This window comes from Haliotis rubra, unplaced genomic scaffold, assembly GCF_003918875.1.
Source record: "Haliotis rubra isolate DU_JTF1 unplaced genomic scaffold, ASM391887v1 Scf52, whole genome shotgun sequence".
NCBI classification, from domain to species: Eukaryota; Metazoa; Mollusca; class Gastropoda; order Lepetellida; family Haliotidae; genus Haliotis; species Haliotis rubra.
This window is the reverse complement of record NW_025767213.1, coordinates 679,786-699,191: the sequence shown is the minus strand read 5'-3', so window position 1 is coordinate 699,191 and position 19,406 is coordinate 679,786. Positions and strand designations below refer to the sequence as shown.

The following is a 19,406-nucleotide window of genomic DNA, read 5'->3' as shown; positions in this document are numbered from 1 at the left end:
ATTTAGCTGGGGATATTAAAATATGGTGAAGGGAAACTCTCAGTTTTGTAGCAAGCAGTCGTAGAATATGTCTGGGTTTTGTTGTGTGGTGCGAGAATACAAACGTGTATGTACTTCGGTCGAAGAGAACTACTGAACAGAGAACAGGTTAACAGAAACAAAACACCCAAGAAAATGATTAACAGAAACATGTGATCGTTTATTTCAGTCAAATATAATGTAACTTGAAGCAGACTGGTCTCAAGTTGATTATACGCAATCTGAAAAGATAACAGCACAAAATAGTAAAAACATCGACAAAAAGTCAGATACACATACATGTAGTTGACAGGCAGTGAGAGAATGTACGTCAGTACAGAGACATGGTCATCTCATTATTTGGGATCAGTTTGAAGACTCTGAACGATCCTTGTAAACGGGCAAATCAAATATTTGAAAATCGTAACGGACTCTCGTTCATGTTGGTTATCTGAAAGACAACTGCGGTTTTGCAGCTTCAAAGTGACGTCATCGTTAGAGCCAATTACTTTATTTGATTGAATCAGCCATGAAAAAGTAACAGCATCTAATTAAATATGCATTGAAATATGCAATGTGCGTAAAATAACTGCGATGATGCTGCATCTCCATTCGGAGACAACTTGGGTTTTTAATAACCAAAACAAATAGTGATCTTCTTCCCGATAATACCATGTATTTCTAAATATGTACTTATATAAGATACATGTATTATCATGTGGTTTCTGATATGATGTGTAAATGATACCTTCAAATACTAGCAGCTTTCGAATCGAAACAGAATATACAAAATCATTCTTGGAGCATGGAACAACACCAAAAACTCTTAATTCACCCATACGACTATCAACCAAACATCGAGCAACTGCCACTATATTTTGCGTGGGTTTAATGAAGTATTTGTATTAAATTTCAATACAAGTATACGTGTCTGACCCGTGTGGTGTAGGGTGATTGGCCATGCCATCTTTGGAGCATAGAACAAATATTGAAACCAAAAACTCATAATTCACCCAAATCGACCAACTGCCACTATATTGTGCGTGGGTTTAATGAAGTATTTGTACTAAATTTCAATACAAGTTTACGTATCTGCCCCGTATACGGTGGTTGGCCCTGCCTTTACATTATAGGCAAGATTCGTTAATTATTACTGTGTTCCTAATATCGAACACATTGCAGGCAGAATACATAGTCATTCTGTCATACATCCATTCGGAAATTTCTATAGGATTCCATCGTGCGGAAATGATAAAAAGTTTTGATCCCCAAGAATGGCTCGACCCACTTTCTAATTATGGACATTTAAGCATGTTCATAAGGTTTTTCGGAGAACGATTTTTTTGTTAGTTATTGGTAAACAGCATAAACTGGAATATCTGCACTGGAAATACTTGGTTTAGATTGTATACATTTAGTGTAGATTGCAGGAAGGGTATATACAGCTGAAATATCTGATTCCTGTGTTATAAAGTGAGGGTAGACTTTGAAATGGCCGATATGTCATTCATTGTTTACGCTGTCGGTGTTTGTATCGGTTCGTACAGAAGTAAGTGGTAACGTACCTGCGTCCTCCTTGACGAAGCCGACCATGTCTTTGACAGAACATGAATACTGACAATTCCCAAACTTCTTCTTTGAGCCCCCCTCGTAGCAGTCGACTCCGTGTGCACATTCTGTAAATTTGTGATAATGTTATTACCATGCATGTTCGGTTGGAATCTAGGAACGACCACGTACAGAACCTTTAAACATATATATGCAGGTTGGTAACAACCAGGCATTATCAACAAGGCGATATCAAACACACAGACGGCACTGTTCTCCTTGACGACATTCAATTAAAATACAATCTTTGATATATTATTTTTATAATATCAAGTTACAGATTTGCAATGGTACGAAACGAGTTATCCAGATATCCAGGAGTTACATCATTCAGTCGACGCAAAATGTGATGTGATACTTACTGTAGTCACCTGTAAACCTGAGGTAGTTGTCTGTTAAAGTGCAGGTCAGAGTTGTACATGCATTGAATTCGTATGTTTCGCCAACATCTTTACAGTCTCCAGCTCCTGTCACGCATCCTACAACAGAGAGAGACAGATAGAACCACTTCCAGTCAGGCCTCCTATAACCCAGAGAGACAGCCAGGACCTCTTTCAGTCAGGTGTCCTATAACCCAGAGAGACAGTCAGGACCACTTCCAGTCAGGCGTCCTATAACCCAGAGAGACAGTCAGGACCACTTTCAGTCAGGTGTCCTATAACCCAGAGAGTCAGTCAGGACCACTTTCAGTCAGGTGTCCTATAACCCAGAGAGACAGTCAGGACCACTTCCAGTCAGGCCTCCTATAACCCAGAGAGACAGCCAGGACCTCTTCCAGTCAGGCCTCCTATAACCCAGAGAGACAGTCAGGACCACTCCCAGTCAGGCCTCCTATAACCCAGAGAGACAGCCAGGACCTCTTTCAGTCAGGTGTCCTATAACCCAGAGAGACAGTCAGGACCACTTCCAGTCAGGCCTCCTATAACCCAGAGAGACAGTCAGGACCTCTTTCAGTCAGGTGTCCTATAACCCAGAGAGACAGTCAGGACCACTTCCAGTCAGGCCTCCTACAACCCAGAGAGACAGTCAGGACCACTTCCAGTCAGGCCTCCTATAACCCAGAGAGACAGCCAGGACCTCTTTCAGTCAGGTGTCCTATAACCCAGAGAGACAGTCAGGACCACTTCCAGTCAGGCCTCCTATAACCCAGAGAGACAGTCAGGACCACTTTCAGTCAGGCGTCCTATAACCCAGAGAGACAGTCAGGACCACTTCCAGTCAGGCCTCCTATAACCCAGAGAGACAGTCAGGACCACTTTCAGTCAGGTGTCCTATAACCCAGAGAGTCAGTCAGGACCACTTTCAGTCAGGTGTCCTATAACCCAGAGAGACAGTCAGGACCACTTCCAGTCAGGCCTCCTACAACCCAGAGAGACAGCCAGGACCTCTTCCAGTCAGGCGTCCTATGACCTACAGAAACAAGCAGAACCACTTCCAGTCAGACGTACTATAACCCAGAGATACAATCAGTACCACTTCCAGTCAGGCGTCCTATAACCCAGAGAGACAATCAGGGCCACTTCCTGTCAGACGTCTATAACCCAGCGAAACAAACAGGACCACTTCCAGTCACACGTAATTTAAAACAGAGAAACGAATTGCACACACATTTGCGTATTACAAAACTACAAAACAGAGGAGCAGACAGGACTCAAATATTCAGGCGTAAGCATAAACTACTTGATAAACTTACTCATTGTCCCGCGAAGTCCATAGATGTTGTTCTCCACCGTGCAGGTGAGGGTTGTGCAGGTGTTCAGGATGAAGGGGTCACCAAGGGCAACACAGCCTCCACCCGGTGCAGGACAAGCTGCAGGGTAAATGGACAAATACTCGCATTAGTCATGGCACATAGAGATCAATCATCGATGCAGCTTTAGGTATAAAGGAACGATGTTCCCATAATTATGTTATAAATAGACACACATTAGCAATGTTTGTGTACAACAAATGTTAGAGCATTCTAGAATACAGGGCATGTTCACAAAAACGTCTGTATGATCCTCCTAATAGTCATTTCGGACTTTAGCTGTTGTTGTAAATTAAATATATATATATTTGCTTCTCGAGCTCTATACAGCAAGAAAGTCCACCGGTAACATTTCTTGGTAGTAGATTTTATATTTATAATTTGCCGATGGTATCCATTAAGTTTCCAGATTTATCTAAACAAATCATTAAATGTCATTCTGTTTGAATCATGCAGGGTAACTGCTTGAGTGATGATGTTGGCATTATATAATTTTGTGTCTTAGCAAGTTTGTACTTTAAAAAAAAAATATATAGAAAAATTCCTAGATTGTATGCTCTGTTTCTGATAGCTTATATCTGTACAACAAAGTGTTACTCAATAGAGACGTGCAAACGAAACATCCTTCATCCTCGGGTACTTGGTCTTCAGCTGAGTGAGCTAATAGTTTAGGAAAGTAAAACCATCGTTTTGCAACCTTATTTCATCTGTTTGAAGCTGGATATCGTTTTATATCTTGGTGAAAGTGCGATTAGTATGATCACATGGTTCTAGAAATAGAAGTTAGCCATTGAAGTTACATTAAACTTTCAGTTGTATAGCATCAAGTGCTACACTAGTTCTGTACTCACAACTACTTGCTGCACAGTCCTCTGCTGTAAAATAAAAAAGATTACAGAGTTAAGTTTGTTGAAGTGTGATGATCAACACACAGGTATAGCTTACTATCGTTACAGAAAAGATCATGTTAGGGAAATTTGGAGAGTCTTGGCAGATTTTCAAAGCAGTACACTGTCCACGACGTCCAAGGAATTTCGGGGAGGGAGCACTGCTAATGGCATGATGGTAACCTTGTAACACTGTAAATATGCCCAGTATCCAAACAAGATTATCTAAACTAGGCCAGTATCTGTGAGGCTTACATTGAACAATATGTGCGGTACTTACTGTATCTTTATAGCAAGAATGTTAGGCAGTTGTTGTCAAATTGAAATTGGGTCTGTTAGCAATGAACTGGGAAAGACTTCAAACCGTCCCGATGTTTCCCTAAGTAGTAACTATGTGCTGTTACAGTTGTTCTATGTTAATCATTATTGGGAAGTGAACGTGGAAGGAAATATAGATACGCACCTTTCTGAACCGCTTGAGTAGATATACATGTTACGTACATGACGAGGACGCCGACTGAATAAAATACCAAACCCATGACGACGTTCTGTGTCAGATACAAAAAACACAGTAATTAGCTGTTGTACCTAGGGGTAACAAGCTGATTCATTCCGTTTTCTGTTTATCCATGGCCACATAATTAATTCCAAACTTGCTGCATAAAGCAATGATCATCCACTTACTACAATTAACCCTCAGCTTTAACATGAAATGCTGAATCTTTACAAACCTTTTACCACGTAATTTGCAGCGAATGCTGACTTGAACAACGAATCTAAGATGGATTTCTATTCCATTTCCATGTGTATTCTTCAACTTGAAAGCAGTGGAAGAATTCCCGCTCTTTGACATAATGTTTCGACAGCTTACACAAGGGAGTCCAATACTTACGTGAGTGTGTCTGTGCTGGATCTGAGCGGAATGACAAGGAGGTGGTGCACGGCAATATATACCAGGACACTGACAGCAGGCGAGACGTTCTCGAATTTCACAAATTCATATTACCGAAACATACATGTGTCCGAACCCAAAATGCAATCAACTGGTAACACATGTTGTGCTATCAGTGCTCAACAGTTCATGTACATGTATGTAACCGTGATTACAGATTTCGCTACTATACACGTGGAAACATATGATCGCAAAAACTTTGATTTTAATCCCCGTAAAATCATTTATATTCCTATTATAGTTATGTTTGTTTGCATTGTTATTTTGACCCTTGTTTTAACCATATGCACGTGTACCCGTCAATAAGCAAATATGAAGTTCAAGTAAATTGTTTTCACTGATTTGGGAAAATCAATTCGCTTTCGTTGTTGGTAAGCATATATGGGACCTTCTCAACTGTCAACTGCCAAAGATGCAAAGTATTGTATGCGGAATGCTGTCATATCACTGATGGCCACTGCCAGAGATGTTGGTTGTCATTGGCCAGACAACATCAGCAAACTATTGACGATAAGGACCGTCAGCGTTCAGGTAGACCACACATGGCACATCCTCGGGAGGATACAGCAAATGAGACTTCATCTCTTCATGTTAAGTGGCTTGTAAAAAAACATCGTCGTTTTTGCAACAGAACGGTTTCGAAATGGCTTAAAAGTGGTGTATCAAACCCAGACGATGTTGGAATCAAGCTCGACGTCACCTGAATTTAAGGTCATAGGGATATGATACACATGCGCAAGGGAATATCTTTCTAGCATGTACCGTTTTCCGGAGATTCATTGATGGTGTGGGAATGGCTCTCAGATGACTGTACACCCGACCCTGTGACGATCAGACCAAGTCTCAATGGACAGCAGAAAATCACTGACATCATAGACAGGGTTGTTGTACCACATTTCGATGACCATCCTCTAAAGTTCTAAACGTAAGCCAGTCTTCATGGACGACAATGCTAGGCCACCTGGTGCATGTGCCGATAGTAATGTTTTATTCAAAGAGACCCAATGAGGAGAGTTGGGGATGTTATTGTAGTTCGTATTAAGCCAGATATTCACATTGTGCTAAGTTATTGATCCTTCTGTGATTTCATGAGTATTGTGTGCCAGAATCTTGAAAATGGCAGCACTTGTTTGCGTCATACGACCATAGTTATCAGCACTACAAAATAAGTCAATTTTTGCAAGTTTGGTTTCCTGGAAATATTACATATTGTTTTCTTTCTGTGTTTAGATTTGACATTTGATCACCCATTAAGAATAAATCCATCCACATGATGCGTTAAATTGAGATTTGGGTAAGTTCCTTTACTATGGGTAATGGTAACATACTGGTACCATGAAACATATTGATGTTGCGATACTTTTTTCCATGTGTACATTTCAACTGTACTGTCTGCATGCATCACAAATGGCCACTCGGCGAAAGTTGCAAGGTGGGGTTTAAGCGAAATAGCACAATTGGATGGAACTTATTTCGGAAAGACATGGATAGAAGAACCTCGTCGAAAGTGATGGGGTAATTTTTATACATCTGTGGGTTTGTGGTTCATGTATTATATTTTCATCCATGTATGGGCCAATTTCTCATAAACTGTGTTTCATAGTTTCACCCACGTATGTATAGGCGTCCAGCAACACATCCGTGTGGTAAGGTGGTTTGTTTAGTGCAGTGTATGGCCTGCAATCATCGAATCTGAACGACGGCTTTGGTCGATGCTCGTGATATGCTCACTGTTTTACTATGAATCTCTTTTTAATACACCCTGGATAGTTGTAGTACTGATATTCATTTCGTGGCCACTTTGGCCTCGTTTGTAGTTCAGGATTTTCATGTCTAAATGTCAAACTACCACGAGGGCCTGTGGTGCAAACGAGAGACCTAGGTACCCGACTTTGTGATCAGAATCATTTGTGTACACAAATATCATACACTTTGTCACTGTGAGACACACATATCATAACCATGTCACAGTGAGACACAAATATTACATACTATGACACAATGAGACACAAATATCACGCACTGTGACACAATGAGACACACATATCACACACTATGTCACAGTGAGACACACATATCACACACTATGACACAGTGAGACACAAATAGCACACACTATGTCAGAGTGAGACACAAATACCACACACTATGACACTGTGAGACACAAATATCCTTCACTATGTAACAGTGAGACACATATATCTCACACTATGTCACAGTTAGGCAGAAATGTCATACACTATGTCACAGTGAAGCAAATATGCATTATGTTATCAGATGCTCTATGGTACAGTATAGTACAAAGCTAATATGAGGCACCCTATAGTTTAATAATATGCTGTAAGATCGGGTGTTCCATAATATTGCAGGAACATGAGACCAACCTAAAGAACAGCGATGTACTTCTATAATATACACTACAATACAGTTATACCATTATGCACTAATATCACGTCCTTTGTAGTACAGTAATGCACTAATATCAGGTTCTCTGCGGTACAGCATTGCACTAACATCAGGTCCTCTGTGGTGCAGAAATGCACTAATATCAGATCCTCTGTAGTGCAGTAATGCACTAATATCGGGACATTCATGGTACAGTAATGCACTAATATCAGGTCTTCTGTAGTACAGTAATGCACTAACATCGGGTCCTCTGTGGTGCAGAAATGCACTAATATCAGATCCTCTGTAGTGCAGTAATGCACTAATATCGGCACATTCATGGTACAGTAATGCACTGATATCAGGTCCTTCGTAGTACAGTAATGCACTAATATCAGGTCCTCTTTGATACAGTAATACACTAATATCAGGTCCTCTGTAGTACAAGAATGCACTAATATCAGGTTCTTTGTAGTACAGTAATGCACTAACATCAGGTCCTCTGTAATACAGTAATATTAGGTCATCTGTAGTACAATAGACAGACAGACAGACAGTTTATTCAGTAAGGAGGCCACTGGCCCATAATACATACAGATAATAGTTTTTTTTATATCTTTCACGTGCGCATGTTTTAAGAAGGTATACGTAGCACTCATTTGTTTCTAGAATTTACAATATTGTTAACATGGTACAAAAACAAGCCGATGTTGTACATAAGATCATAACTTTCATTTTGAAACAGATTTATCATAGTGTGTACAGTGTAGGGTTCTTGTATATATTTAGCAATGTATTTGACTCTTAAATCTTTATAACAACCATACACAAATATGACATGCCATTCATTTTCAATATGATCCAGACCTTTTGATTTGCAGTACATACAAAGTCTTTCTCTTAGTTCAATATTGCCATATCTTCCAGTTTCTACTGCTATCTTAAATTGGCTACATCTAAATCTTGATAAAGACATCTTCAGATACACTGAAATATCAGAACAGAAATATCTTTCAACATTCAACAAAGATTTATATGGCTTTTAATATAAGCATTTTGAAGAATCCTGTATTGATGAATACCATGACTGTTGTAGATTATCCTTTAGTCTTTGTTTAAAAAGAGAAATGAACATACCAACATTTCCAATTTCTTGATAAAACCAAGCATAACCAAAGCCATACCTGAGTAATAATTGTTTAACCTTTGAAACCCATGTGGTGCGTCCAGCTTCATGTAAAGATCTTAACATAATATAACATTGACAAGGCAACCTATTTTCAGGTAATTGTACGAGACGACACCAGTATTCAATAACACGCAAGAGATAAACACATTAGAGAGGGAGTCTGTCACACTCGCCTAACACCATACCATTAAACGTAGATTTGTTTACTCTTAAATACTGTTTACAGAACTTAAGTTGTACGGCCTCAGTAACTTTACAATATTCAGTGCCCCATATTTCTGCGCCATAGCAGAGTATAGGTGCAATCACTGAGTCAAATATTCTAAATAAATCACAGCCATCTATGTTACCAATTTTTCTTTGAAAACTGAATAATGATAAAATTGCTTTGTTAGCCTGAGATGATAAACATAGTTGTGCTTTGCTCCACACAAGCTTGGGTGTGAAGACAATACCCAGATATCTATAACAAGAGACAGATTCAATCTGTTGGCCATTTTCTTATATGATCGTAGAGGACCACCATTCCTAAATACCATTACTTTAGTCTTCTTAAGATTGACTTGCATTCCAGTGTCATTGCACACAGTTTCTAAGACATTAATCTTCTTTAGTAAAAGGTGACATGTGTCAGCAAGTGCTGAGATATCATCAGCAAACATAAGTGCACATAGGTTGTCCATGGCTTGTGTAATAAAAACACCTTTACCACCATCATTTAACATTTTCTTGTACAGTTCATTTATAAAAATAATAAACATTTGTGGACTTAATATGCACCACTGACGGATACCCACATTACAGGTGGAGCATGATGACAGCCCACAGTTTGTTCTTACACAGGATGAAAGTTGAGAATACATCGTGACAATAATGTTGTAATACTTGAAGAGATCTTAAAAGTACATCATGTCTTATTTTATCAAAGGCCTTTGAAAAATCTATGAAAAGGCTATAAAACCTTTCTTTTTTCTTACATGCATATTTTTGAATAATTGCCTGTAATGCAAAAATGTGATCAGTAGTTGAGTAGTTGGCTCTGAAGCCGGCTTGAGATTCACTTATTATTTGTTTTAATTCACACCATTTCTGTAGTCTTTTATTCAATATAGAGGTAAATATTTTACATGCTGTGTCAATAAGGGAAATACTGCTATAGTTGTTTGTGTCTTGTTTGCTTCCAGTTTTATTTAAAGGACAAATAATACTGTTACCCCAACTTTTTGGAAATATGCCCTTGAGCAATATATTGTTGAAGATATTTGTCAAGTCATCATCTGTGTCGTCAGAGGTGTGATGTGTGTTAAGACTAGCTACATGTAAAGGATTGTGAGTGTCCAGACAAGGAAGTCTTGTAAAATGTTTAACCCACTGGTCATCTGTTATAGTTTTAGGGATAAATGCTTTTCTATTTTGCTTAATTATTTTCCAAAACAGTTTTCGATCATTTCTTGCAGATACTAATTCTTCTTTTTGCTTACACAAATACTGTTCTTTCTTCTTAGCAAAAGTACTTTTGAATAAATATTTGCATTTCTTGTAAATACTGATGTCAGTGTTCTTGTCTCTGTGGGCTCTAAGAGCTGAGTATTTCTGATGTTTTAAAACTTCGAGTTCATGGTCCCACCATAAGGATTGTGTATTCATCTTTAGTGCAGGTGTACCACCATATGTTGCCTTTGTGTGATCAGCAGCATTTTGAATCATGTCTATGAGAAATGATAGTGAAGTTTCCATGTTTTCATTTATCCAATTAGATAACGTGTCATGGGAATTGTGCAACATTTTTGTCAGATTTGTTAGAAAAGTGTTATTTGTATCCTTGCTCCAAAAGTATTTTACCTACTTATTTATTTGCCTAGTGCTTCCATATGGGTTAGTTGGTGAAAAATTGTTTGTAGAATATGTACAATAATGCACTAATATCAGGTCCTCTGTAGTACAATAATGCACTAATATTAGGTCCTCTGAAGTACGATAATGCACTAATATCAGGTCCTTCATAGTACAATAATGCACTAAAATCAGGTCCTCTGTAGTATAGTAATGCATTAATATCAGGTCCCCTGTAGTACAGTAATGCACTAATATCAGGTCCTTCGTAGTACAGCTATGCAGTAATATCAGGTCCTCTGTAGTATAGTAATGCATTAATATCAGGCCCTTCGTAGTATAGCAATGCATGTCATGTCCTCTGTTGTACAGTAATGCACTAATATGAGGTCCTCTGTAGTACAATAATGCACTAATATGAGGTCCTCTGTGGTACAATAATGCACTAATATGAGGTCCTCTGTAGTACAATAATGCACTAATATGAGGTCCTCTGTAGTGCAATGATGAAGTAATATCAGGTCCTCTGTAGTACAATAATGCACTAATATCAGGTCCTCTGTAGTACAATAATGCACTAATATCAGGTCCTCTGAAGTACGATAATGCACTAATATCAGGTTCTTCATAGTACAATAATGCACTAAAATCAGGTCCTCTGTAGTACAGTAATGCATTAATATCAGGTCCCCTGTAGTACAGTAATGCACTAATATCAGGTCCTTCGTAGTACAGCTATGCAGTAATATCAGGTCCTCTGTAGTATAGTAATGCATTAATATCAGGCCCTTCGTAGTATAGCAATGCATATCATGTCCTCTGTTGTACAGTAATGCACTAATATGAGGTCCTCTGTAGTACAATAATGCACTAATATGAGGTCCTCTGTGGTACAATAATGCACTAATATGAGGTCCTCTGTAGTACAATGATGCAGTAATATGAGGTCCTCTGTAGTACAATGATGCAGTAATATCAGGTCCTCTGTGGTACAGGAATGGACTAATATCAGGTCCTTTGTAGAACAGTCATGCATTAATGTCAGGTCCTTTGTAGTACAGTAATGCACTACTATCGTTATCTCTGTAATACAGTAATGCACTAATATGAGGTCCTTTGTTGTACAAAAATGCACTAATATCAGGTCCTCTGTAGTACAGTAATGCACTAATATCAAGTTCTTGTAGTACAGTAATGCACTAATATTGGGACCTCTGTAATACACTAATATGATGTCCTCTGTAGTACAGTAACGCTGTAATATCGGGACCTTAGTAGTTCAGTAATGCACTAATATGAGGTCCTCTGTAATACAGTAATGCACTAATATGAGGTCCTTTGTAGTACAGTAATGCACTAATATCGGGACCTCTGTAGTTCAGTAATACAGTAAAATCATTTCCTCTGTAGTACAATAATGCACTGACATCAGGTCATCTGTTGTATAATAATGCACTGATATCAGGTCCTTCGCAGTACAATAATGCACTCATGTTTGGTCCTCTGTAGGCAAGCCTGAGTATATCAGGGATCTAATATCAGGGTCTTTGTAGTACAGTAATGCACCAATATCGGTACCTCTGTAGTACAGTAATGCACTAATATCAGGTCCTTCGTAGTACAACGATGTACTAATATTAGGTTCTCTGTAGTACAGTAATGCACTAATATCAGGTCCTCTGTAGGTAAATAATCACCTGTTCGGCGAGGCCACGCTAGAGCTACACCATACGTCATAAAGAACAAGCAAGAATATGATGAGTGTCCTAAATCATATATTTATTGCTGCTGTTCTTCCAACAAACGACTTTGGTAGTTTGGTACTGCCCCTGTAGTGTAGCTTATCCGCAATCTGGAACACAGCAAGATTTTCATCTGTGTTGGACATCATTCCAACATGTCCATATAAATTGTGACTCGTATCAGGTTTAATTATCTGACGAAAACCATAATTTAGTACACAATGCAAAACACTGACAGTGACGTAGAGAAACCGATATCGAGTATCTAATTATACATTTTTTAAAGTTCATTTGCAATTGACAACCAATGAAAGTTCACTTGCATGAAGTCGTGCAAGAACATGAGGATGAACGTGCAGTTCTCCATTTACAACACATGCTGTTTGTAGTACAGACATTTATCGAAATAAATATTTTCAAGATAAACAAGAAATGAGGACATTTTTTGTCGGTGGTATGTTTAGTACTAAGGACTAAGTAGGAAAGAGAGAAATGAAAGAAATGAAGTTTTGAAATGAACTTACTAGAATTGATTTTCATAAAGCCGATGGTGTTTCCACTTAACACACATGTGTGTTTACAGCCGTCGATGGTTACATTTGCACCCTGTCCATAGCAAAATATTGGGTCACCATGGGCACAACCTGAAAATAGTTTCGTTTTTATTACAAGAAAATCTATGATTACACAATGCCATTTAGAAAGTGGTGAAGGTAACATGTGTTATATTTGGGATTACACTTTTTTAGTAAAGTGCAAATTCTAGTACTTTTTTTGAGTTGAGCCCCATCCGGGATTCGAACCCATACCCTCAGAGTCAGGCACCTAATCTCCAGCACACAAAGTCAGCCGCCTAGACCGCTCAGCCACTGCGACTATTACAAGAAAAGTAAATTGAGTAAACTTGAGTAATCTAATTATTGGGAAATGTCAATATCTCTACAAACGAGTTAGATATAACGTGCAGATACGAAGTAGAACTTACTATAAGTGCCCTTGAATATGAGAGACGAGTTAACGGACGTGCAGGTGACATTTGTACAGGCGTTGTATGAATATATCTGGCCAACGTTGACGCAACTCCCAGCTAAGGTGGCACATCCTTCAACGGAGATTAAAATTGTGTTATGAACGAAGTAGTCCAAGTGAGTGGAGTGAATCAACATGTCAGGTATTGGTGCTAAGATGTTTACTTACTGGAAAGAGGCAAGTGAGTGAGTATGGTTTTACGCCGCTTCTTAGCAATATTCCAGCAACATCAGGGCGGATGACACCAGAAATGGGCTTCAAACATTGTACCCATGTTGGGAATCAAATCCGGGCTTCGTCGTGAGGGGCGGACTCTTTAACCACTAGGCTACCCCACCGCCCCGGAAAGAGGCAGGAAGCTGTATATCATGGAATAATGGTTTTATCTGGACACATGATAAATTACAGATAAAGACATTAAATTTAGCTGTACGGTTCTATGTAACGTACCCATGTTACCGCGGAGCCAATATACATTGGACTCCAAAGTGCATTTCAGCTTAGAACAATGGCTTAGTTCGTAGGTTTGGTTGACAGGAACACATCCACCCCCGGGTTTAGGGCAGGCTGTAGGGTAAAGTGGTCAAACATGTACAAAACTGTCAACAGACTTCCACAGCGGCCTCGAAATACTAACTGAGGAAAAATACCTATTAATGCTATAATACATTTAGATTAGTTACATTTAACAATATGTCATTTACTACTGCAGGCAGCATCACTAACCGTTACTCACTGCCTTGGGCATTTGCTTACGTTCACTTGTAGCTCTAGTTCAGTACATATGTTCACTTACGGTTCTTAACTGTGTTCTTAGCTGTGTTCTTAACTTTACCGAGTTCTGAACGTTACCAAGTTCGTTCTTATATATTCTTATAAATGTATCTACAGTTATTTACTTCCCCATGTACTTACAGTTATTGTCTGCACATGTAGTCTCTGTGCAAACAGAAAGGTTAAATACATCTGACACTGTAATATTACATGACCATCTAGGCACAATGTATTCTGCAACCATGATAATGGACTACAACTGATAGTGAAGATGGATGGTGGATGGATAATAGATGACTCTGGTATGTTGTTTTTAATAGTTCAAACCAAATATTGCGGTGTGAACATTTGACGGTAAAGAAATAAGAATAAGTAGATGTTGTTGACATGTACCTCTCTTGATCACATGGGTGCCGACATAGGCGAGACACAAGGCGAGCGCGCACACTGCCTGGATGCTCACAGCCATATATGGTGTCTGTTTAAAATACAGGAGACATATTTCAACATGGGTATTTTATGAAAAGTAGGGTAAACCTGCCTAAAAAACCTCACCTCATACAGAGATGTAATGAAAGAAAGGGACCCTGGTATAAATAGTCAGTGCTGCCAATGAAAAGAAGAAGGTGACCCGCACAGGTCATAATGTACACACTTGGCTTCAGGAATGGAACGGAAGTTTGTATTGACATTTTGGGTAAAAGATTGTACCTTTCCGCATGTATTCCATATGAAGATTTATCATTTATCTCTGCGGGCTGTTGTACATATAGATGTTTATTTAGGAAATGATGGATGCGAATGTGACAACTTCTAGTCTTGTATTCACGCTGTCCTCAAACTACTGTTCGGCGCGATAGACGTTTGTTGAACATTGTAAATGTTTCAGTTTGACGAATATTTTACTCAGTAGTTATCAGTAATTCGCCGGGAACAAAACAACCACATCGACTGTTTGCCTGCATCACTATTTATCGACAAACACGTCATGTGAGTCACTTTCAGATATTGACCTACATGTAAACAGAAAGCTCTTCCGAATGACTGAGTTTGCAATGTCTGCAAACATTACTGACGTGCTGTCAAGTGTTCACGTCTCTACGACTGATCAATACGTGGGCATTTAAACCTCTGGAAAATATGACAGCCGTCGTCGGTCTATACACCTATGGAATATTCAGAAAACGTATGATAAAACATGTAAACAATACTTACAAAAGTACGTCAGTTGTGAATACGCTGTGGAACACCGAAAGATGATCCGGGCTACACGTGTAACACATACATGTCACTATAGCCTGACATAATACAACACAATACAATGAATAGTTCAGGTCCATGGAAGACCATAAAACTGTGACAGATGTGGTAAACTATGTGTGCACTACTGAAACAGACACGCACGACACACATCTGGGATAACTCTAGATCCTACCTGGATTTCACGTTATTATCATTGGCTGATTGAGAAGCGACAAGTGAAACAAGGAGTAGTAGGTTAGTCTGTCAACCCATGTATACGCCATTAGGGCAACACGTTAACCTCTAATACAGGAGTTAGTTCAGTCGGACACAGGTCACCCACTCAGCCAAGGCAGAAATTCGCGATTGTGGGTTCAAACAGCAGATTCACACTGATTATGATTGTTGAAGAATAACCGTTTACAATTAAAATTGTCGATTAAAAGATCCTGAAACTGTAATTACCACTTGCATAGATCAGTACATCGGCGGGTAACGCTGGACGCGACTTCATTGAGGTTTTACTTCTCCCTGTGGCTAATTTCGGTTAAGTAATTACTCCATAATTATTATGAAAAACACTACCACCCAACATATGTTTGTTATAATCACGTATGTTATATTTACCTGACACGCTTTTATGAAATACTGAGACGTTTACCCAGGGTTGCCTAAAATGGGATAATTTGCGAAATACCGTGGAATAATTGATATATTGACTAGAGACCAAACATAAACGTTACCAAGTTTGTAAATTATCAGTATGGATATTTTCCGAAAGGAAAAGATGAACATAAAAGATTGAAACTAATAGAAATTATGGAAATATATGGGTTTTTTCAGAATGAACCTGAAAAAAGACCCCACTGTTTGTTTTCCTATTCCTATGAAATATGAAGGGATTTGGGATTCCGAATGAGACGTCAACGTATGTGAAAACACAATTAGATATAGACAATTGTCTCTCAGGCATTTCAGTATTGATATTTTATCATTAGAACAACTATAAGAAGCGGATATGGTCAGTACAAGTTCTACCAAATATTACATCACATTCTGTGCAGGTCATACAATTACAAATTACAAAATTACAAAAAAGCGTCTTAGTTTTTTGTAGAGCTTTTGGTTGACAGAGGAGAGATTTGTAGCTTGTACGTAGCCCGGGAATTGGGACTAGTGGTGCATCTTCGAAAAAACAATATCCCTTTCTGAGAAAGAAAGTTTGTCTTACAGCTAACAGTAGAGCAAGAGTTTCTTTTTCAATACTTTCTCTGAAGTTTGTTACATGTTCTTGATTAACAACAAACAGGGTGATCAAAGCCTGAAGCATCTCCTTGCAATGGGCCAGTTCCAGCACAAATGGCACAAGCCTCTGTTGCAAGTTAGAAAGGTTTTTCAAAAGTTTGCGCATGGAGAACAGCAGCATTCAAGATAACGGATGTAATCTTCTCAAAAGCAGCCTGACATTTGCTGCCTCAAGCAAATTCTTTTTTCGTCTGAGAAATTGGTGATAGTGGATACCACAAGATAGAAAGGTGAGGGGACAGGGGAGTTTTAAAATATTAGACTACACCAAACCTTGGTCAATCACATGACTTAAATATTTTGCATGTGCCTGTGCAAATTCAATGGCAGCTATGTATTGAACGTCTTTCTTCGGGGTTTTAAGCTTGATTGGATTTATCTGTAAGGGGTGTAGTTTCAAAAACATCTCCATCTACAGCATGACGCAGTATATATGTTTGGCTTGGTACATATGGAAAAACCCCTTCCATCAATTCTGACACTTAAACCCTTTGCTCAGATGGCAAGTGTACTAACTGAAATATCTAAGTTAGCTAAAGTTAGGAATTCTTTAGTTTACGTCTAACGTAGTCAGCAATGCCACCCAACTTTACAGAATCACATGTCTCCCAAGTATCACTCATGGGGAAAGTGGCAACATAATCTTATTTCTTTTAGAATACTTTCTAATTATATTGACATGACAAAGTTGTGTATCTGCATGACTTCCTTTTCAATAATATATGGTTTATGTTACCTAGCATGTAATGGTTGACCAAGAATTGGCAAACACACTGAGACTTTATCACCAGGCCTGAAAATGACTTTTTGTCACAATGTACTTTCATCTTGTCCTGAGCTTCGTTCAGATTATACTTTGCAGCTGCGCAAGCTTTAGAATGCTTAGCGTAAAATGATGAAACATACGTATACCATAAAAACAAACTCATTTCAGAAGTATAGTGAGCCCAGACATTGATCAAGAGTACCTCATAAATGTTCGATGGGGTTAAGATCTGGAGACCTTGAGGGTCATGACAGTACCTTGATGTTGTGGTTCCTCAAAAAGCCTTTGTTAGTGTTAATGTGAGGGATCGGGCGTTGTCGTGTTAAAGTTGACATATGTCTGTGTCATAAAGGGAAGTACGAGTGGCCAAATGATTTCATCTGTGTAACATTGTGCCATTAAATGGCCATGGGCGTGTACCAAGTGTGTTCTATCGGTATGGGAGATGGCAGCCCCAATCATTACACCCACGCCCCAAACCTATCTACTTACTGTATGCAGTTTCGATTACAACGTTCCCCGCGACATCTGTAAACAAGACACCGGAGAACGGAGAAGCAAAAACTGAACCAACCACGTCTCCATCGCTGTTGTGGCCGGCCATACTATGTTTCATTGACACCATGTGCGTCGTAGCCGACGGTGATGATCAGATGACTGTCAAGATCACAATTAGTATAATGTATGCTGTATTTTTTGTTCGAGGTATGATAGGTTTGGAGTGAGTACTTGCAAGCTGGAGAAGTGATGTAAGCAGTGAGCGATTGTCTGTGTCGGAGGTGTGCAGCATGAGAGGCTATTGTATGTATCTGGGAAGTAAGCTTGGGGGGCAATCAAGTCGGGTATATAGCTGTTGGTGCGTGCGGTACGTGCGCGCGCGCGCGTGTTACGTTTTAGTTAGAAAATGTCATATAAGTGATTTCTGCAGGTGTTTAAGCAATAAATATATAAATATATATATTGATATTTAATGGTATTTCACCTTAGATTGTGTAACCTGTTTGATTGGTCTGTTTGATTGGCATTTTAGAAGTTGATGTATAATAGAAAAGTATTTTGATTGCCACGTCTCCATCCACCTACAATGACCTGATAAGAACAACAGAACATAACACTCTAGCCACCGTTGCTAATTAATCCCATCTGCTATGTATACCTTGTTCCGCCTCCTCAACATTGGCTTCCTCCCTTTGTTATTGTATTATTACCTATTCCATTGTTGTTGTTGTTAATCCTTTTTATGTACTCCCCCATATTGTCTTACGTAACCCCTGTTACATGTATATAAGTCGGTTCTGTGCTGTATTACTTTACTCTTGCTTCACAACGGTATAAGATGCTATACCGAAACGTCGCATCATAACAAATAAAGAAGTTGTTATCCATAAAGTATTATACGTTTCTAATATGTAACCTTAGCTTAATATTATTGATGAGGTTAGTAATGTGATGGTATATGAAATCATGTTATAATGTCACTGAGGTAGTGTACTGTGTAATGATAACCATCAGTCAGCAGGTCACGTGTAATGTGTAGGGGTAGTTCTGTGTATCTAGTGTCAGTAAAACAGGCCTGTGGACATACCCTGTGTATCTAGTGTCAGTAAAACAGCCCTGTGGACATACCCTGTGTATCTAGTGTCAGTAAAATAGCCCTGTGGACATATCGTGTGTATCTAGTGTCAGTGAAACAGCCCTGTGGACATACCCTGTGTATCTAGTATCAGTAAAATAGCCCTGTGGACATATCGTGTGTATCTAGTGTCAGTGAAACAGTCCTGTGGACATACCCTGTGTATCTAGTGTCAGTAAAACAGCCCTGTGGACATACCCTGTGTATCTAGTGTCAGTGAAACAGCCCTGTGGACATACCCTGTGTATCTAGTGTCAGTAAAATAGCCCTGTGGACATATCGTGTGTATCTAG

The 19,406-nt window shown here is 39.0% G+C and overlaps 2 protein-coding genes across 2 annotated transcripts; both read right to left on the bottom strand.

Annotated features, from left to right (window-relative positions):
• Positions 1-178: 178 nt before the first annotated feature.
• LOC124292539 lies at positions 179-5,255 on the bottom strand. Its single transcript, XM_046729660.1, has 7 exons — positions 5,156-5,255; positions 4,727-4,811; positions 4,228-4,251; positions 3,320-3,436; positions 1,989-2,105; positions 1,584-1,694; positions 179-260 (listed from the first exon to the last, which is right to left on the bottom strand). The coding sequence occupies exons 2-7, from the start codon at positions 4,800-4,802 to the stop codon at positions 250-252; spliced, it is 456 nt and encodes a 151-aa protein (XP_046585616.1). The 5' UTR covers positions 4,803-4,811; positions 5,156-5,255; the 3' UTR covers positions 179-249.
• Positions 5,256-12,386: 7,131 nt separating this feature from the next.
• LOC124292552 lies at positions 12,387-15,575 on the bottom strand. Its single transcript, XM_046729686.1, has 7 exons — positions 15,383-15,575; positions 14,561-14,645; positions 14,309-14,332; positions 13,844-13,960; positions 13,350-13,466; positions 12,889-13,008; positions 12,387-12,474 (listed from the first exon to the last, which is right to left on the bottom strand). Exons 2-7 carry the CDS (start codon positions 14,634-14,636, stop codon positions 12,464-12,466), a joined length of 465 nt encoding a protein of 154 aa, XP_046585642.1. The 5' UTR covers positions 14,637-14,645; positions 15,383-15,575; the 3' UTR covers positions 12,387-12,463.
• Between the last annotated feature and the right edge of the window lie 3,831 nt (positions 15,576-19,406).

Bases quoted from the DNA above. Each gene is read 5' to 3' on its own strand.
- LOC124292539 (XM_046729660.1), bottom strand. From the start codon at position 4,802: ATGGGTTTGGTATTTTATTCAGTCGGCGTCCTCGTCATGTACGTAACA. The intron at 3,437-4,227 runs GTGAGTACAGAA...TTTACCCTGCAG, and splicing joins GGACTGTGCAGCAAGTAGTT to CTTGTCCTGCACCGGGTGGA. The intron at 2,106-3,319 runs GTAAGTTTATCA...TCTCTGTTGTAG, and splicing joins TGGACTTCGCGGGACAATGA to GATGCGTGACAGGAGCTGGA.
- LOC124292552 (XM_046729686.1), bottom strand. From the start codon at position 14,636: ATGGCTGTGAGCATCCAGGCAGTGTGCGCGCTCGCCTTGTGTCTCGCC. The intron at 14,333-14,560 runs GTACATGTCAAC...CTGTTTGCACAG, and splicing joins CACCCATGTGATCAAGAGAG to AGACTACATGTGCAGACAAT. The intron at 13,009-13,349 runs GTAAGTTCTACT...AACTATTTTCAG, and splicing joins CATATTCAAGGGCACTTATA to GTTGTGCCCATGGTGACCCA.